At 44.8% G+C, this 20,738-nt stretch overlaps 1 protein-coding gene across 7 annotated transcripts in view; it reads left to right on the top strand.

Annotated features, from left to right (window-relative positions):
• LOC110505280 (protein quaking-A) overlaps window positions 1-20,738 on the top strand; it is a 91,188-nt gene that overhangs the window by 47,212 nt on the left and 23,238 nt on the right. For all 7 annotated transcript variants that reach the window (XM_090220491.1, XM_090220493.1, XM_090220492.1 and 4 more), the window contains exon 4: window positions 7,288-7,431. In XM_090220491.1, coding sequence (XP_090076617.1) covers window positions 7,288-7,431 — 144 coding nt within the window. The remainder of the gene's footprint in view (window positions 1-7,287; window positions 7,432-20,738) is intronic.

Raw genomic sequence — 20,738 nt, 5'->3', positions numbered from 1 at the left:
ATTGACAATTTCATAAGTCAGCCATAAATCCCCCTGTGACAAGGGAATTTAAGCTTGTGTGCAAGCGTCACAATTTATTTATTGTTAAAGGTCCAATGCAGCCGTTATCTTTATCAAATCGTTTCTGGGTAACAATTTAAGTACCTTTTTTTTAATATGATTTTGTTTTCAACTAAAATGGTCAGTAGAAGCAAGTGGCTTCTTATCAAAGAGCAATTTCCAAGCACAAATTTTGCTACTACTGTCTGGGAGTGGACTGAGAGGAGGGGAAAACTAGCTGTTATTGGCAGATTTGGACTGCTTTCTTATTCGTCTAACTAATTTTTGTCTGCAGGCAGGCCAGAACTCCATCGCACCAAAACAGGCAAATTTCAGGCGGCCTTTTCAAACGGCTTACACTAAAAGGGCATTATCATTTTCAGCATTATTCAAACATCATAGTGGGGACGTGTATAAAACACAATGATACTTGATCCAGACCAACTCTGCTACTGCTCTGTTTAATCGTTGTGCATCTTCAGATAAATATAATTCAATAAGTTAACTTTTCAGAGACTGTCATGCACGAATGCATTGATTATACAATCAATTTGACTTTGGTATAAGCAAGCGTCCCACCTGGCCAAAAGCCAGGGAAAATGCAGAGCGAAAAATTCAAATCAAACGTTCATTAAATCACACATGCAAGATAGCAAATTAAAGGTACACTTGTTGTGAATCCAGCCAACATGTCAGATTTCAAAATGGCTTTTCGGTGAAAGCAAACGATGATATTATCTGAGGATAGCACCTCGGTAAACAAAGAGAAACCATATTTCAACCCTGCAGGCGCGACACAACGCAGAAATATAAATCATGCCTTTGACGAGCTTCTTTCGTTGGCACTCCAATATGTCCCATAAACATCAAATGGTCCTTTTGTTTAATTCCGTCTATATATCCAAAATGTCCATTTATTTGGAGCGTTTGATCCAGAAAAACACTGGTTCCAACTTGCTCAACGTGACTACAAAATATCTCAAGTTACCTGTGAACCTTTGTAACTACTTTTGTAATACTATTTTATATATTTATTTATTTTTATTTTTTTTATATTTTTTTTACGTAAATAATCGGTAAAATTGAAGACTGGATGATCTGTGTTCAAAACTGGAGGAAAACAATCTGAAGCATGCGTTCTGGTCACGTGCCTCTAACAGTACACTTCAAGTGACCCTCGTTCAAGATGGCCGTACTTCATTACACAAAGGAAGAACCTCAACCAATTTCTAAAGACTGTTGACATCCAGTGGAAGCGATAGGAACTGCAAGAAGGTCCCTTTAAAAATCTGGATTCCCACTGAAAACCCATTGAAAAGTGAACCAAAAAAATACATCTGAATGGTTTGTCCTCAGGGTTTTCGCCTGCTACATAAGTTCTGTTATACACAGACATGATTCAAAGAGTTTTAGATACTTCAGTGTGTTCTATCCAAATCTACTAATATGCATATCTTCTTGGGATGAGTAGCAGGCAGTTGAATTTGGTCATGCATTTCATCCGGCCATGAAAATACTGCCCCCTGTCACCAAGAAGTTAAAGAAACTTCTCCTCAATGCAACTGCTGTCGGATTTCAAGAAAGCTTTACGGCAAAAGCACACCATGCTATTAATCTGAGTACAGCGCTCAGCCACCAAAACAAGCCATACAGATACAGGCCATGTTGTGGAGTAAACAAAAGTCAGAAATAGCATTATAAATATTCACTTACCTTTGATCTTCATCGGAATCCCAGTTCCACAAATGTTTGCTTTGTTCGGTAAAGTCCATATTTATGTCCAAATACCTCCTTTTGTTTGCGCATTTAGTTCACCAAAGTCCAGACAAAGTCAAAAAAGTTCCATTACAGTTTGTAGAAACATGCCAAACAATGTGTATATAATCAAATTTTAGGAGGTTATCAAAACCTCAATATTCCAACCGGACAATTCCTTTGTGTTTAGGAAAGGAATGGGAACGGAGCTCGCGCTTACGGCCGCGCGCGATCAACAACTAAAGGCTTTCAGCTAAGGCATCTACTGTGACTGGTATTATTCCCCCCCCCCCTCTTCACAAAAGACGCCTGAAACAACGTTCTAAAGACTGTTGACATCTAGTGGAAGCCTTAGGAAGTGCAATCTGACCCCATTCACACTGTATATTGGACAGGCAATCACTTAACTACAAACCTCAGATTTCCGACTTGGATTTTTCTCAGGTTTTCACCTGCCATATGATTTCTGTTATACACAGACATCATTCAAACAGTTTTAGAAACATCACTTTTCTATCCAAATATTTTAATAATATGCATATCCTAGCTTCTGGGCCTGAGTAGCAGGCAGTTTACTCTGGGCACGCTTTTCATCCGGACGTGGTAAATACTGCCCCCTATCCCAAAGAAGTTAACCGGTAAGGATGTAGTTCACGAGCAAAGTTCGCTGAGGCAAGAGATATTTGGGAGAGACGTGAGACTGTCACCAAAACTGCATTCATTTAAAATCAATCGGCAAATGTTGTGTTTCTAACGAAGTTCTAGGGTAGTGAATTGAATCAAGCTTCAGCTGTAAGCGAACATGGAAAGGTGGCGTACAAATCTGGAAGCTACTGGTACCTTCTTGCATTGTAAAGTGTTCTAGCCTGTATGGATATTTTGTTTGGCGAGCAGATTCTACATGCCAAGTCTTATTAGTGTTTTAACACGTGCAGCATGAATGGGGAGTGAACATGATGCGGCCCAGACTTAGGCTCCCCGTGCAGGCTAAGTGAAGCAGGCACGGTCCACTCATGCTATAAAGGGGGACATCGACTGGGCTGAGACTTGATCCTTGAGACACACATTCTAGTACCGAGCAGTTTTTCATGCTCGAGTATCGGAAGACGTTTCAGTATACAGCACAACACTAAATGGTGGTTGAAGAAATGTTGATTAAATGGGTGAAAATCTACCTAGAAGTGAGGGACGTCAAAATGCAGAATGTTGGCACTTACTAAGCCATTATTCATATAAAAAACACGTTTATAGAATTCTCCATGTGGTCTATATTAAATGGTACTTCATTTTATTTAACAGGCTTTTAAAATTCAGTATTGGTGCACAATTTGCACTTAAAATGTAATATCCCATTTTGTGGAACAACCCAACTCCTTTGTTCCAGGCATAGCTAGCCTTACTTTCTTCTGGCTTGCCCTCTGTTTCCAAGTCCCTTTTGGCCCGGTGGCATTTGCGACTGAAGTGCATCCACCCCATGGCTAAGAGGTGCCATCGAGGAGCCCTTGGGGACTGGGCGAGAGAGGGACAGCTGGTTTGAGACAGTCGCTTAGCTGTGAAATGTGCATTCTGGCACCGTGTTGATATAAATAGTAATTATAGACTCGCCCAGATTAAATCTAGCACCAGCTGACCACGCGAGCTACCCCTGTCGAGGGCTGTGGAACTTTCCTCTTCCAATATAACAAACAAGAAGGGGCAGGTCAAATTACACTGGACATATGGTCAGCTATTTCCGTGGTCTTTTTTTCCATGTGGCGTTTTCAGTGTTGAGAGTATAACCTTGGTCGAGGATTTATTGAGTTCAAGCTTAGCCCCGCTAAGCTTGAGGTTCGGGGCACCACACAAGCAAGTAATTGTTTTTTTTTCATTCCCTTTTTAACGTTAATATTTTGGCCAACTCGATTACTTGGCAGTTCTCTCTCAGCCGGTTTCCGATGTCAGTAAACAGAATTTCGCCGCTCTACAAAGGCCTTCCCAACATGCCCTGCCCCCTCCGTCCCACCACTCTTCCTCCCCCGTTTGTCATGCTGTCACTTTTTCCTCTTGAGGACACTGTGACCTTGTTCACAACAAGCCACAGTGGGAGAGTGGCACTCCGCACCTCTCCCAGCCTTCCTTGCTTCCGCCCTTCCTGGGGTGTGACTGTGAATCCCCGCGGTACTGGAGCTCTCTCTGGCTGTCTCTCTGTGTAGTGTTCACTTACTCACCATCTCTCTGCTGCAGTCACACACACGCTCCTCAATGACCAGTGCTCAGAAATGGGCGATTTGTGGCAGGTACAGTTCCACAGGGTGTTCTGAGGAGGTTGTGGCGGTCCAACTGACAGTTATCTCCTGTCTGTTTCTCCACAAACTCTTCACTCACCTCCACGCTGCCTGCAAAATTGGCCACAAGTAAACAGCCCATTGTGAAATAATTTTGGCTTCTGCCTGTTAAAACTATGCCCTCCTTCTCTTGTGGAATTGAAGGACACGAGAGGAATATTAAACTTAATTTTTCCGCTTTGTTTGTTTGAGAGACAAAAGATTGTGTGGGAAAGTCATGGCAACGTCTCTCTCGGCAGAGGAGGCGGGCAAGCGGCGGCATGCCACTCGACTCTGGCTTGGCACGGCGCGCGCCGAGCCGCATATTAGTAAGTGTCAGGTGGACCTCCCGCCGTGCCTCACAATGCATGGGTAGCAATTAGACACCTCAATTACCATGCCTAGTTCACAAATGAGCAGTGATTGGAGGAGCACCAGGGGTAACGTGTGTGTGTGTGTGTGTGTGTGTTGGAGGTGGGAAACTGACGAGACGGCATTAACACACACTGCCTAATTTAAGCTTTTAGTCAGAGGGAAGCAAAGCTGGAAGCTAGATTTTTCCCTCTTCCTTGTACCGTGACCTAAATGCCTTGGAGATTTGGCGGTGGTGTTTTGATGCTGAAATGTGTTGTCATGATAGAGCTCGGGGAGAGATGGTTCTCTGAGAGCTTAAGACTGCTGCTGCTTTTGTCATAACATGATTTGAAGCTATAGTGTTTCATATTCCTACTGAGGCTCTATTGTCTGCTGTTTGAGGTTAGTCTAGTCTTTGTTTGAATCGAATTGTGAACCTCAATTCATAGCCACAGAGGAAATGGTGAGCTCAGATATGTCTACATATAAGCACACACGACAGTAAGCTGCCATGGTGGTGTGACCCAAAGCTTTTAAGAGCCCTCCGTGCGGTGCAGTGCTGTCGGAAAACGTCTCAAAAGAAGCCAGGTAATGGGGGAGAGCGTGTCAGAATGGAGAGCCTTGCATTTTACTCCGACATATTCCACTCTCCCTTCTCTCAAAATGCTAGGTGTGCGGGGATTTTGAGCCAGGTCTGAAGACTTACATTTTGAATTGACCTATTCCATTTCCCCACTCAGCCTCGCCAGTCAAATACTGGGCCCCATTGTGTGCTCTTTAAAATGGCCCTCTATTTAGCCGTGTTGAAGGCCTCCTCGCGACTTGATCGTCGGTTTTTGAATAAAGGCCATTCTGACATTTCTAAGCTCACCAGCGTCTCAATTTAGTACCTCAAAGTGCTTAGCGGCCCCCTTTCGGAGAGGGGTAAAATGGCTCTCTCGGCCCCTTTGTTAAAACACCCATGTTATTTTTTTGTTCGACAGCACGGTAGGTCTCCTTTTGGATAGGTTAGTCAGATTAACTCCTGCTACGTACATAGTTGATGTCAGAAGTTTACATACACTTTAGATTGGAGTCATTAACTCATCTTTCAACCACTCCAAATTTCTTGTCCTAACCGACTTGCCAAAACTATAGTTAACATCTACTTTGTGCATGACACAAGCAATTGTTGGAAAAATTATTGACAGATTATTTCACTTATCATTCACTATCACAATTCCAGTGGATCAGAGGTTTACGTACAGTAAGTTGATTGTGCCTTTAAACAGCTTGGACAATTCCAGAAAATGTCTTGGTTTTAGAAGCTTCTGATGGGCTAATTGACATTTGAGTCAATTGGAGGTGTACCTGTGGATGTATTTCAAGGCCTACCTTCACTCAGTGCCTCTTTGCTTGACATCATGGGAAAATCTGAAGGAATCAGCCAAGACCTCAGGGGAAAAAAATGGTATACCTCCAAGTCTGGTTCATCCTTGGGAGCGATTTCCAAATGCCTGAAGGTACCATGTTCATCTGTACAAACAATAGTATGCAAGTATAAACACCATGGGACCACGCAGCCGTTGTACCGCTCAGGAAGGAGATGCGTTCTGTCTCCTAGAGATGAACGTACTTTGATGTGAAAAGTGCAAATCAATCCCAGAACAACAGCAAAGGACCTTGCAAATATGCTGGAGGAAACGGGTACAAACTATCTATCCACAGTAAAACGTCCTATATCGACAACCTGAAAGGCTCTCAGCAAGGAAGAAGCCACTGCTCCAAAACCGCCATAAAGCCAGACTACGGTTTGCAACTGCACATGGGGACAAATGTTGTACTTTTGGGAGAAATGTCCTCTGGTCTGATTAAACATTAATAGAATTGTTTGACCATAATGACCATCGTTATGTTTGGAGGAAAAAGGGGGAGGCTTGCAAGCCGAAGAACCCCATCCCAACCGTGAAGCACGGGGTTGGCAGTATTATGTTGTGGGGTGCTTTGCTGCAGGAGGGACTGGTGCGCTTCACAAAATAGATGGCATCATGAGGATGGAAAATTATGTGGATATATTGAAGCAACATCTCAAGACATTAGTCAGGAAGTTAAAGCTTGGTCGCAAATGGGTCTTCCAAATGGACAATGACCCCAAGCATACTTCCAAAGTTGTGGCAAAATGGCTTAAGGACAACAAAGTCAAGGTATTGGAGTGGCCATCACAAAGCCCTGACCTCAAGCCTATAGAAAATGTGTGGGAAGAACTGAAAATGCGTGTGTGAGCAAGGAGGCCTACAAACCTGACTCAGTTACACCAGCTCTGTCAGGAGGAATGGGCCAAAATTCACCCAACTTATTGTGGGAAGCTTGTGGAAGGCTACCCACAATGTTTGACACAAGCCTAAACAATTTAAAATCAATGCTACCAAATACTGAGTGCATGTAAGCTTCTGACCCACTGGGAATGTGATTAAAGAAACAAAGCTGAAATAAATCATTCTGACATTTTCATTCTTAAAAGTGGTGATCCTAACTGACCTAAGACAGGGAATTTTTACTGTGATTAAATGTCGAATTGTGAAGCTGAGGTGTATGTAAACTTCCGACTTCAACTGTACATAATCATTGGATATTAATTGCTACAGGGATAGCTGTCACCCTTTTTGACGTCGGCATCAAATAAAGGGGGTTGTCCTGGAAAAAAGGGCATGTCGCTGCTGCCTAGTGTCCCGCCATGTCTGTTTCTTCAACGCATGCAAAATTTGTTATGTCATGTAAAACGGCAGCGCTCTAACCGAGCTTGTCACATCCACTCATGTCGCTCTTCTCTTCTCTCCCTCTTCTCTTTGTTTCACAGGAGGAACAGAACCGAGGCAAGCCCAACTGGGAGCATCTAAACGAGGAGCTTCACGTCCTGATCACGGTGGAGGACACACAGACTCGTTCCGAGATCAAGATGAAGAGAGCCTTGGAGGAGGTCAAGAAGCTTCTGGTGCCCGCGGTGAGTAGTACTGCCACGAGGGTTAATCAGTTGACTGACCTCTGCCCACAGTCAGTGTGTACATGATTTGAATAGGCCCAGCTTTCTCCAAAAGGGGAAAGGATGCATTATATTTTCGTATGTGTATACAGTGCCTTCGGAAAGTATTCGCATCCATTGACTTATTCTAATTTGTTACAGCCTGAATTTATGGATTCAATTTTGATTCCCCCCCCTCCCCCCACTGGCCTACAAACAATACCCCATAATGTCACAATTGATAAAAAAAAATGTATGTTGACATTTTTTTTATTAAAAGCTGAAATGTTTTGTCAAATATTCAACCGCTTTGCATAAATACGTTCAGGAAAAATGTGCTTAAGTTTCATGGACTCCAACACTGATTGCTCACCGAGTAACATGATTTTTGAATTACTGCCTGATATAATACTCCACACATACTGATAATTGTAAGGTCCCTCAGTCGCGTAGTGAATTTAAAACACTGATTCAAAGACAAAGGAGATTTTCCAATTGCCTCCCAAAGAAGGGCACCTATTGGTAGATGGGTAATAATTTGAAAAGCAGACATTGAATGTCCCTTTGATCATGGTGAAGTTATTAATTACACTTTGGATGGTGTTTCAATACACCAAGTCACCACAAAGATACAGGCATCCTTCCCAGTTCAGTTGCCGGAGAGAATCTCGCAGGGATTTCATGAGGCTAAAACATTACAGAATGTTTTGGCTTTGCTAGAGCTGAGGATGGTAACTACCTTGTAGTTACTGTGCAATAGTAACCTAATTGACAGATGGGCATCCGGTTTGCAACAAGGCACTAAAGTAATACTGCAAAAAAAGTGGCAGAGGAATTTACTTTTTGTCCTCAACGCAAAGTGTTATGTTTGGAGAAAATACAATTCATCACATTACTGAATACCACAAATATCCATTTCAAACGTGGTGGTGGCTTGTAATCTTTAAGGACTAGGGAGCTTCAGGCTAAAAAATAAACGGAATGAAGCTAAGCACATGCAAAATCTGGGAGGAGAACATAGTTGTCTGCTTTCCACCAGACACTGGGATGAGTTGAATTCACTTTTTCAGCAGGACAATAACCTAAAACACAAGGCCAAGTCTACACTGGCGTTGCTTACCAAGAAGACTGTTAATGTTCCTGAGTGGCCTAGTTACACTTTTGACTTAAATCTATGGCAAGACCTATAAAATGGTTGTCTAGCAATGATCAACAACCAATTTGGCAGAGCAAATGTCGAACTGCAGTCCGGTTAAGACTGGTGAGCATGCAGAGCTTCCCTTGAAACTGTTTCTGACAGTTTGTGCAGAAATTCTTCAATTGTGCAAACCCGCAGTTTCAGCCGCTGTCCGTGTGGCTGGTCTCAGACGATTCTGCAGGTGAAGAAGCCGGATATGGAGGTCTTAGGCTGCAGTGGTTATACGTGCTCTGCGGTTGAGAAGCTGTTTGGACATACTGTCAAATTCTATAAAATGACTTGAGGTGGCTTATGGTAGAGAAATTAACATTTAAATTCTAAGGCAACAGCTCTGGTGGATATTCTTGCGGTTAACAATTGCACGCTCCCTCAACTTGTGACGTCACAACTATGCCACAGACAAAATTGCACATTTTGGTGGCCTTTTATATTCCCAGCACAAGGTTCACCTGTAAGGCTCATGCTGTTTAATCAGCCTCTTGATTTGCCACACGAGTCAGGTGGATGGATGATCTTGGCAAAGAAGAAATGCTCACTAGCGGCGACGTAAACAATTTGTGTGCAAAATTGGAGCAAAAATAAGCTGCTATTGTTTTTTTTTCCTTCCCCCTCATGAAACATGGGACAACTGCTTTACATGTTGCTTTTTTATATTTGTGTTCATTGTATGTATGGTCTGTATTACAATGAGGTATCTGTAAACATTGTTCTAAGTTAAACTGAAGCGTGTCTTTATAGCCGATTTGCCTGGATATGACTAGAACAAGGCGTGTCACTTAATCTCAAACCAGTAGTAAAAACAGACAACAGTAAGTGACCTGTGAGTGTGAGCACCATATTTCCCCGTGTTCACTTCCTCCCATGTGTCCGGAGATGGCCGTCAGGGAGGTGGGGACTGCGTGGCCGCAGTGCCTGGTTGCCTGTGGTGAACAGACTGGCCGGACAGCTGTACCTCCCGATTTCCTCTGGTCAGGAGGCGAGGTGGCTGGGGCGCTGACCCCCTGAAACTGGGCCAAGGCTGAGCAGGCCTGGCCTGCTCAATCATAATCGGGGTTTATTTCAGAGGATGGACACGCCACCACGCAGGGACCCTCTGGTGCAGTTTGATTGCACTCTCTACCAGAGCCCTGGCATCACTTGAATCGCTTCAGTCCAAAATGGCAACAGCGAATAAAGCCTCGGCTCAATAACTTTCTCCCTTGTTTTGAGATTAATCCTTTATCCTCCATTTGTCACTGTTTCTGTTTCGAAGGGGCTTTTAAACCTCTCTCCCCGGCATACGCCACCAGAGGATATTGCGGCGAGTGACGGCACTAACTGTGATATGGGTGATTCAGCATAAGTCACGGTCAGCCAAAGTTTGAGGCAGATTAATAAACACCTGTATGCGCTGCTCACCCCTAACTTCGGCTCTGAAGTCATCGGCTGCGAAGAGCCACGCTTATAGTCTAGCGGAGTGTCACCAGAAACATTTCTGTAGAATCATATATCCTACGTTATGCTCTCATGCGTAAGCAAAGTTCTAGTAGCAGGTTTTATAGCCCCTTCTTGCTTCCCAGGCTCATTGGGGTTTATCTCCCCATGAAGTCCCCCAGGGGCTCGCGCTCTCCTCTCTAGTGTTGTCATTGTCACTGTGGGTGGGCAGCCTTGGCTGGCAGTAAATTCCCTTTATCGTGCTACCCTTAATTGGATTAAAGCTATGGCAATCTCAATCCTGCGACTCACTTTTTAATGAACGGCAACTTCTCCACATTTGACAGTGTGAAATCGTCTTTATTAAATCGCTTGGGAAACAAATGGGGTCACAATCTTTTCTACGTCCTCCTTTAAGGAAAAGCTTTTCGCTCCACATCAGGCCGGCCTGGGGTCCTTGTCCTGACAGAATGATGAGACGCAGACCACAGTTGTCAGTTTGACCTTGAGCCAATAACTATTTTAGCCTTGTCTTGTTAGTGGTGAAATGTATGCTATATATTTGTTTTATGGTAGTTTTACATCTAAATGGTATCCAAACCCCACTTCTAGTTGATTTTGTTGGCTGATATTGAAAAGGTGTTACGGGTGTATGTCTCTTATGACCCCGTCCCTTGTCTCTAGACCACCCCACGCGCCAGATACCTTGCCTAATGGCAAGGAGAGGGTGCTGATGGGAAGTGGCAAAGGTTCAGTGATTCTGCCTTGCGGCAGCTCCCTGATCCTGAGAACAGCCTGCAAACTCTGAGGAGATGAGACTACAAACGATGGGAGGTGGAGCTTCATTGAGCTGCTCTTTCAAGTGTGGATTTATACCACTGATCCAGCCACCCACCCCAGTCTCTCCCCTCTCCCCTCCACCCCATATTGATGCTGAAGTGCCACAGAGCCTTGCTCTCATGTCATGACTACTGGGTATAAGGCCCTAAACACTGCCTGCTGCACTTGCTAACCCTGCAGAGCTTCAGCGCTAGTCCTGTGTGCCACCCTAGTCGAAGGCTACCTGGTTAGATTCACTGTGTGATCCTCCTGCCCCAGTGACCGAGGAATAGATTAATTGGCACTCGGGATGAAGGTTGGGGTGAGTACCTAAAAGCGGGCAGGGGATGATCAAAGCAGTGTTGCCCAAAAGAGATCAGAGAAACAGATTCTCCATTCGCTGAGAGAGAACCTAAAGCCAATTTTTTTGCTTGATCCAAAAATGTGGTCGGCGGCTTTGTATGGAGGGTGTGACGCAACTGCAGAGGCCGACTCATGCTCCGTTCCGCCTCACGAGCGACGGTTGGGGGTGGGAGGTCCTGTATAAACACAAACTTCCTCCCTTGGCGACAGCTGATTTCTGCAGAGGTATCACCGTAAATGCTGCACGGCCAATGCAGATGCAGCACCTTTCAGATATGTCCTCAGCAGGTTAAACACAGGGCCTGCAATCCAATGCATTCTAATTGGGTTGCACTTACACAAGTTTTGGTTTTATACGAATGCATTGTGCAGAATTTATTGTGGAGTGGTCTTTAAACATTGTCGCCCGCTGGCTGCCAACTCATGTTCGATTAAAGATAGATTTATAGTGAGATGCCAATATGAGGTTGTATCCGCTGAGGGTTCAGAGGGCAGGACCGCAGATGCCTCTGCACTCCGACCGGATGTGCTAGACTTGTCCCAGCCCAGGAGGCTGACAGTTGGCTGCATGTGGATTTTCCAGCAAGAAAATAACCCAGAGAGGACATCAAAATCCACAAAGAAATTGTTAATTGACTGCAAAATCTGCATTTTGCAATGGCAATCTCGGTCTCTGGACTTGAACCACATTGAAAACCTGTGGTTTGAATTGGAGGGCAGTACAGAAGAATGCATGCATTCACGTTAAGCTACTGCCATGTAATGGCCTAATTTTATCAGTTTGCTTTACTTGACTGTTATATTTGTTTGCTTAATTGATGGATGGCGCACAGCCCCTTAACGACCCTCTCCTCGCTGTAAAAGACTGGAGGCTTCGCTCTCAAATCGTCTGCTCAGATGCCCGACCGTGACGATCAATTAATGTCTCTCCCAGTCCCCCAGCACTCTGGCCATCTGCCTCCCATGGTAAGACCCACGCACGTAATGTCCCATGGAAAATCAGCTCCCCAGTATTGGATATTAGCAGAGGTTATTTTCTTACCGCTCGGGGGCGGCAAGGATTCGTAGGCTTACACATTTTTGGGCTAAAGCTGAGCTTGTCTATTTCTAGACTGGTGATTTTTGACTACAATGGTCTATTTTAGTTACCACACACACACACACACACACACACAGTTTCTGATGTTTCTTTCAGCAGGACCTTCATGTTGTTTAATACAGCACAGGTAGGGGTGGCGTAGTGTCATTTTCCTGTTTTTTTTGGTGTGTGCTCAGAATTGGCCACGGCTGTCAGTGTGGCCATCGCCCAACTGAAGATGGTCCCTGGGCTTTTTTGAATATTGCGTGAATCTAACTGCGGCAAAGGCCAAAGCCCCGTGTCGATTACTTTGGTGCCACTGGCAACACGCTTGGTTAATCTCCGGTAGTAACGATGGCTGTGGGAGATGAGTCTAAACGACTTCTTGCTAATTGAATCCAGGAGCCCATGTTGGTCTGAATATTCCAGAGACCGAGATGGAGGGAGAGAATAGGTAGCGTCTCGGATTCTTTCCAGCACAGTAATTAGCTTTTCACATCTGTTAATAACCTGATACGTTGCGGGGGGAAAAAAATGATGATTTTTTTTCTTCTGTCCTCTGTGCCATCAACCCCATCATACAGTACAAACCAACACCCCTTCCCCTTAGCCACTCGCAAACAGCAGTAGTGGTGTTTACTGTGTTGGTTGACAGGCAGCTCATTTAGATCTATTGTAGATCCTCTTTTACTGGGAAGGAAGGGTTGGCAGATGATGGAAGCCAAGGTGACACTGTGGCACAGGCGGCGGGTTGAGTGATTGACAGAGCTGTCTGCTGGACGTTGTTATGGGTCTAATTAATCCTCATTGGCTCCCCAAACCGCTGGCGTCTATTTGAAGGGCTTCTCTTCATAGACGTGCTTAGCACACCACAGATAATTTTCCCAGAAAGAAATGCGTTTGCTAGTATGTCATTTATTTATCATACCTCAAAGTCGGTGCAACTGTTGGCAACCCTCACGGCCCTACCTACTTGCATGGTATTAAGAGAGAAATGGGCTACACTTGTTAGCACATTGCACTGCATTGTTCAGTGTCTTTGAGCTTGAAGGGAAGCGTCTGGGATAGTTATTTTGCATCCTCATTTGCATTTCAGTTTATTTGTCTGTTTGTTGTGAGGACCCTTGTCCTCGGGCATTTGAGATAAAACACGAGAGGGTTAGTAGTTTTCATTTGAAGTTGTGACTTGGGAGCTCAGCAAAGTTCAATCCATTGCGTAGGCGCGGTTAGCTGCCATCATTGTTAGCGCCTCGTTGTTTTGTTTCAATTCTGCCGCTGCTCGGAGGCACAAGTTTTAAGAGTCAGCCGGCTGCACTCTCTCCCCTGTCCTCCTGGATCCTCTGGAAAACCATGAAAGGCCAGGAAAGGAGGGGTAGAGGAGAGGGAGACAATGCACTGCGCCCCCACAAAGCTTGCGGCGTCGCTCCCTGAACAAAGTGACTGTATTAGCAACTTGAACAGAGCAGCCCCAACCTTATTCTACATTTGCTTCATGGCAGTGACTGTCTTCTCTCTGCCTCTTTTTTTTTTCTCTCTTCTCTGTCCCCCTCTTTGTTGGTCTTTTGGCCTTGTACATTGTTTTGTGTCAGATTATTTTGTTAACCGCTATCTTCAGACACCATGTTGTCTTGCGTGATAGCACGCTTCTGCGGTTTCTCTTCACCGTAGGAGACTCAGAATTGCACAGTCGCACTAGCTCCAAATTTGCCAGTGCCAGATTTGAGACCTCCCTCTCGCTTAGTCTGCCTTCAGTCTTTCCACCGAGGAAAGATCGGGGACGTATTGCTTGGGTGACAGATGGTCCGTAATGTACGCCAGGCGGTGTGGTCAGCGGGTTGTCGTGTGCCATGTCCGCCAAGTTCTCGCCTCCAGCAGCTCGGCCAGGAACACGCAGCACAGGTCGGCCTAGTGGAGCCTGTTCACGGCCAGCTCAGTTCTCCGTGATCGAATAAACACCTTTTCTTCCTTCTAGTGCATCATTGTTCGCACCTCCACATTAGCCATTGTATGACAAATGAGTATCAAATGCCATCTGGCTGTTTCCAACACATGGTGCCTCTCCTATTAATGATGTTTACTTGCATATAAGTATTGTCTTTTGGGCCAAATAAAAATAATTCCCTGCCTTGTATGGGATGTAGCCCGCAAGGACATGGCGGCTGGCATTCATGCGGTACGCGTAGTCTAGTTGTGTTTATTTGTGTGTTTGGAACTATAATGGTTTGAGAAGGCCCAGTAAACGAGAGCCTTCTAGGTTCCCCCCCCCCCCCCAACCCTCCACTCGGTGGCTGATGACACGATGTTCGCCTGACCGAAGGAAGCAGCTAAATGTGTTTTCTCCAGGTCTGCCCATGTCAACATCTTGTATCAGGGGACACAGTGTAGATGTCTCAAGTGTGGCTTAAAGCTCTATCGCCAAGTAGATTTTCAATTCCACCTTCCACCCTGGCTCTTAATGCAACCGCTGTGTCAGATTTCAAAAATAATTTACGGAAAAAGCATAACAGGCAATAATCTGAGTATGGCGCTCAGAGACCAAAACAGCCAAAGAGATATCCGCCATGTTGTGGAGTCAACATTAGTCAAATGGTATTATAAATATTCACTTACCTTTGATCTTCATCAGAATGCACTCCCAGGAATCCCAGTTTCACAAATTTTAGATTTGTTCGGTAAAGTTCATTTGTCCAAATACCTCCTTTTGTTAGGGCGTTTGGTAAACAAATCCAAACGCGCGTGCAAGTCCAGCCGAAAGGTCGGACAAGAAGTTATATTACAGGTCGTAGAAACATGTCAAACGAAGTATAGAATTCATCTTTAGATTGTTTTTATCATAAATCTTCAATAATGTTCCAACCAGAATTATTTTGTCTGTAGAAAAGCAATGGAACGCAAGCTAACATTCACATGACCGCGCGTCACGAGCTCGTGGCAATCTGCCATACACCTGGCTCAATCCCCTCTCATTCGGCCCCACATCACAGTTGAAGCAGCAAACAAGGTTCTAAAAACTGACATCTGTGACTGGACAGAGCTGCCCTGGGGAAAGGCCTGCCCTCTCCTCCACCGACTCTCTGGATCCAGTTATCATCCTGCTGGTTCCAGCAGTTTATCGGTTCTTGCACCCTGCTCACTAGTCCTAGTTAGCAATTCGAGACCTACCGTGCCACACTTGGCATTAAGCACATTCCAATAAGTAGCTGTTTGAAGTATGAAACATCCTCGTTAATTAACTCTAACCGCTATGGTAATAGGAATGGATTGTTTTCCATTTTACCAGAGGAAACCGCTGGCCCCTTTTGACAAGTCTGCCAATATCATTGACTGTGAATCTGAGTTTCTTGAGTAATGGTAAACAGTGGTCAATCACATCAGGTGAGTTGTTACCCTTTAATTCTCTCATTTCCCCCAGTGGGCTCTGCCATTTCTCCCCAGCAGCTGTTCAACTCTCACACTGTACCCAACCTTATTATAGAGATTTCTGGCACTGCAGCCCTAAAGCAAACAAAAGGAAATAACAATTGAAAGGGCCCATTTCTCTGGACTAGATGCTAATCTGTTGCTTGCTGGCAGAGACTTCAAACGCACGATGGACGCCAGCTCAAGGCCCCTGTTTGGAGTCTCTTCACACCAGTAGAGAGCGAGAGAACAGCGTGAAAAATGCGTTCCCCGATTAGCCAGGGATTCTGTCCACACTTTACCTGGCCTTCTGCTTCCGTGCACTGGGATTTGTAGATGGCAGGGAAGAGGGAGGAACTGTTGATCTCTGCTTATCACGAATGTGCAGCATTTATCACTACAGAATAGACACAACCTCCCTTCTGGGGGTCTAAATCGGTGGTCACCAACCTTTTTTAAAACTCTAGATCAGTACCGCTCAGCCTATGCAACGTTAACCTGATCTTAATAGTACTGTAGCAATGAGTTTTGTGCAGTTGGCTATAGTCCCAATACATCACCACTGCATTTTGGTTTGGTTTGAATTGCCCTGCCAATTCAAGCTAATTTTAGTTTACATTTACTTGATCACACCGATATTAAATCAGTTGTGTTACTTGAGGCACAGCTGAGTGAACATACGTTTAAATCATTTTATTTTACAGTAGCTCTCTGCTGTATTTTAAGTCTCTAGTCATTGTTTTAAAAGTTTATCTCAGTATCTCTTGCTTTTTAACCCTGCTATGTTACTGCAGACGCGGTAGTCTATGCCATCCGATTGGACAGCAGTAGGCCTATAGTGCACTTGATTTGCTCTCCGGGCCTGCTGGGAAGTCAGTTTGAACCTTCAGACACATGAAATGGTTCAAAATGGGAACACTTCGCCTACCCGGCACGCAGGGCAGCTGAATCTGGTGCACCTAGCACCAACAGCACGAGACATAGGAATGCGTTGAAGATCGATCAGTTGATCACTGGTCTAAACTAAAATAGGGGAGTAGCATATGTTGCGCTCCTTTCTCTCAAATTTGCACACGTATTTTTTTCCAACCTTAATTAGTATTGTCTCTCCAAGCGGAGCATAGAGGAAAATATATATATATATTCCCGTGCAGCTCCATTTTCACGTTAGCTAGGGTGCCCGGATAACATTTGTACAATGTCGATGCATAATGTATAACGACAGACTTCTCTTTGTTTACTGTGCTTTGGTTTTAATGGGACTTATCTTGGCTGGCAAACATGCCTGCTCGTTCACTCAATGTTCCATCTCACTCTCTGGGGTTTAAAAAGCCTGCCTTTCACCACTGTATCCTCCATTGAAGTACCTTGTCTCTGTGGCCCAGACACTTCAGATTTCAGTTCATCACACCTTTGATACCACACGAGGCCCTCGAAGATTTTTATGAACCTCTTTATTGGTTAGGGTTAAATTTGATTTCCATGTGGAATTTAGCCTAACCTTTCTCTAACCTTATTGGAGCATGGATAACATTACTAACGCTATGCAACTTGTTTCATATCGCAAGAAACGGTGTAGGTGGATTCACACAGCCATGCCATCTCCATAGACCAACATTGTCAGAATGGCCTGAGTGAAGAGCTGTGACTTTCAATGTGTGACAAGATGCCACCTTTTCAAGTCAGTTTTTGTAACATTTCTGCCCTGCTCGATCGGCCCCGGTCAACTAAGTGCTGTTATTGTGGAGCGTAAACCTCTAGAAGCAACAACAGCTCAACCACGAAGTGATAGGCCACAGAAGCTCAGAACATCACTGCCAAGTATTGAAGCGCGTAGCTCATAAAAATTGTCTGTCCCCGGTTGCTACCGAGTTCAAACTGCCTCTGAGCGCAACGTCAGCACAAAAACTGTTTGTCGGCAACTTCATGAAGTGGGATTCCATGGCTGAGCAGCCACACACGAGCCTTAGATCACCATGCGCTATGCCAAGCGTCAGATGGAGTGTTTTAAAGCTCTCCCCGTTGGACTGTAGCAGTGGAAATGCGTTCTCTGGAGTGATAAATTGCGCTTCACCATCTGGCAGTCTAACGGACTAATCTGGGGTTGGAGGATGCCAGAAGAACACTACCTGCCCCAATGTATGGTGCCAACTGTAGTTTGCTGGAGGAGAGAATAATGTTCTGGGGCTGGTTTAAACTTTTTTTTTTTACTTTTTTTTTTTTTTTATGGTTCGGTCCAGGACCCTTTAGTACCAGTGAAGGGAAATCTTAACGCCACAGCATAAAATGACATTCTAGACGATTCTGTGCTTTCAACTTTGTGGCAACAGTTTGAGATGGTTTGAGATCGGTGTGGAAGAACTTGACTGGCCTCTACAACGAACACCGTTGGGATGAATTGGAATGCCGACTGTGGGCCATTCCTAATCGCCCAACCTCATTGCCCGACCTCACTAATGCTCTTGTTTCTGAATGGAAGCAAGTCCTCGCAGCAATGTTCCAACATATAATGGAAAGCATTTCCAACACTGCATTAATGCCCAGGATTTTGGAATTAGGAGATCAAAGAGCAGGTGTCCACATACTTTTGATCATGTGTCTCATTGACCCAGACATTTGCATATGGTGCGGTGGTGCGGTCATAGGGTTGACGTTTCTGGGGCTAACAGCCAAATTTTCCTCGGTATCCGGAGTGTGCTTGTTCTAGTAAGCAGTCTATTTTTTTTGATGGAGTAGTGTTGTCTATTTTTTTTTTCTGTCCCCAAATATTCCGATAATGGCCAAATTGGAAATGTACACAGCATTATTTGACGCAGTCCAGATTTAATTCTGATTTTTGAAATTATTCTGATGCGTCAGTTATGAGCATAACCCGTTTTTCTACCCGTATGTATCAGTGTTGTGACGGTTCCTTCTCTTACTGGAGATTTTCTAAACTGCAGACAGAAGGTGTTTGAGGAGCTGCTGGTATTTACATGATTGAGCTGGGAATCTGAGACATTTATGCAATGGAAGAGACAGAGCAGCCTTCATTTCCACCCTCCCCGCTGTTCCCGCATTGTTGGGATTCTGGTCACGAACTCTGAGAGTGAAAGGGAGGGAGGAAAAGAATGCAACGTTGGGGAAAGATTCATATCGCAATAATAACGTGGCTTTGCGGTGTCTTTCATGTGAGCGTTCCACCAACCTGCTAAAACTGAGGGATGGGGAGTGCAGTGAAAAGGCAGCTCTGTAGTCAATTAGGCGCGAGGCGGTGCTGCCGCCGAGCCAACTGGAAAGGCTTGAAAGTGACAAAGTCCCCAGTCAGGCTCAGTCCCCAGTCAGGCTCAGTCCCCAGTCAGGCTCAGTCCCCAGTCTGATGGAAACGGTATAAAAATCAAACTGCAACTTTGAAAAGTTAGCATGCACCGGCCCAATTTGTCGTCAGATCACCAACTGTACCCTTTGCATTTAGTTCTAGTGAGAAGTTTGGTCCCACCTGAACCCCATTGACCTAAAAAAAAAAAGAAAGTATTTCTTAATCAATCTGATTGCGTACCACATCCTTTGGGGGTGGGTTGCAGGGTTTGGCGTGTTCCCCCGTCTCCTAGAGGCATTCATCCGCCATGATTCTCCAGAATGTGGCCCCTGCGGTCTTCTGGCCAATCACCCTCTGTTTGAAGGTCCCCCTAATCCTTTTAGTTGGAGAAGTAGGAAATGGAGTGTGAAGCTGCTGTTTGTGCTGCTGCTGCCGGGTACAGTATATCCCCCCCCCCCCCCCCCCCCCCCCTCTCTGGGCCCTACACAGACACACACTGGGGTGTGAGTGGTAATTAGCCGTTCACACCGCTCTGGCCCGGCCAGGGGACTGTGAGGGCCAGGCTCAGGCAGCTGGGGGATGCCCTCAGACCTGGCTCAACAGAGAAAGGGGTAGATCGAACTTCTTCCATCTCTGTCCCAGTGTTTAAGTAGGGAAAATGGGAATGTGTATAGCTCAGCATTTGGAGGCCCCCAAGACACTTTTTTAAAAAAAATGTTTTTATTTTCTTTATTTCAGCCACCATACATTCAGCCTCACTTTGCCAGCTGACTCTTCACAACCGCTTCAACACCATGCAGCTTCCCAGCTCAGTCCCTCTCATCCTCCCCTTCAGTCTCGAGCTCTCTCCCCCTCGTTCACATCGATGCCTGGCAATGCATCCTGTTGCGCTGCCCATTTGAAAATTTGGCTTGGTATTGTGACTTGAGGTCGCCCGATTTATGATTTTTCAACGCCGATACCAATTGGATGACCAAAAAAAGCTGATACCGATTATTCGGCCTATTTATTTTTAATGACAATTACAACAATACTGAATTAATTTATTTTAATTTAATACATCAATAAAATCAATTTAGCCTCAAATAAATAATGAAACATGTTCAATTTGGTTTAAATAATACAAAAACAAAGTGTTGGAGAAGAAAGTAAAAGTGCAATATGTGCCATGTAAGAAAGCTAACGTTTCAGTTCCTTGCTCAGAACATGAGAACATATGAAAGCTGGTGGTTCCTTTTAACATGAGTCTTCAATATTCCCCAGGTAAGAAGTTTTAGGTTGTAGTTGTTATAGGAATTATAGGACTATTTCTCTCTCTACCATTTGTATTTCATGTACCTTTGACTATGGGATGTTCTTATAGGCTCTTTAGTATTGCCAGTGTAACAGTATAGCTTCCGTCCCTCTCCTCGCTCCTACCTGGGCTCAAACCAGGAACACATCAACAGCCACCCTCGAAGCAGCGTTACCCATGCAGAGCAAGGGGAACAACTACAAGTTTCCGGGCGAGTGATGTCATCGATTGAAACCCGCTAACTAGCTAGCCATTTCACATTGGTTAGACCAGCCTAAACTCAAGGAGTTGATAGGCTTGAAGTCATAAACAGCGCAATGCTTGAAGCATTGCGAAGAGCTGCTGGCAACACGCACAAAAGTGCTGTTTGAATGAGTGCCTGCTGGTGCCTTCCATCGCTTAGACTGCTGTATCAAATCATAAACTT

Source organism: Oncorhynchus mykiss, chromosome 25 (assembly GCF_057628025.1).
Source record: "Oncorhynchus mykiss isolate SJ-2025 chromosome 25, ASM5762802v1, whole genome shotgun sequence".
In the NCBI taxonomy this organism is placed as follows: domain Eukaryota; kingdom Metazoa; phylum Chordata; class Actinopteri; order Salmoniformes; family Salmonidae; genus Oncorhynchus; species Oncorhynchus mykiss.
The sequence above is the reverse complement of the archived record's forward strand: the minus strand, read 5'-3'. Positions and strand labels throughout refer to the sequence as shown.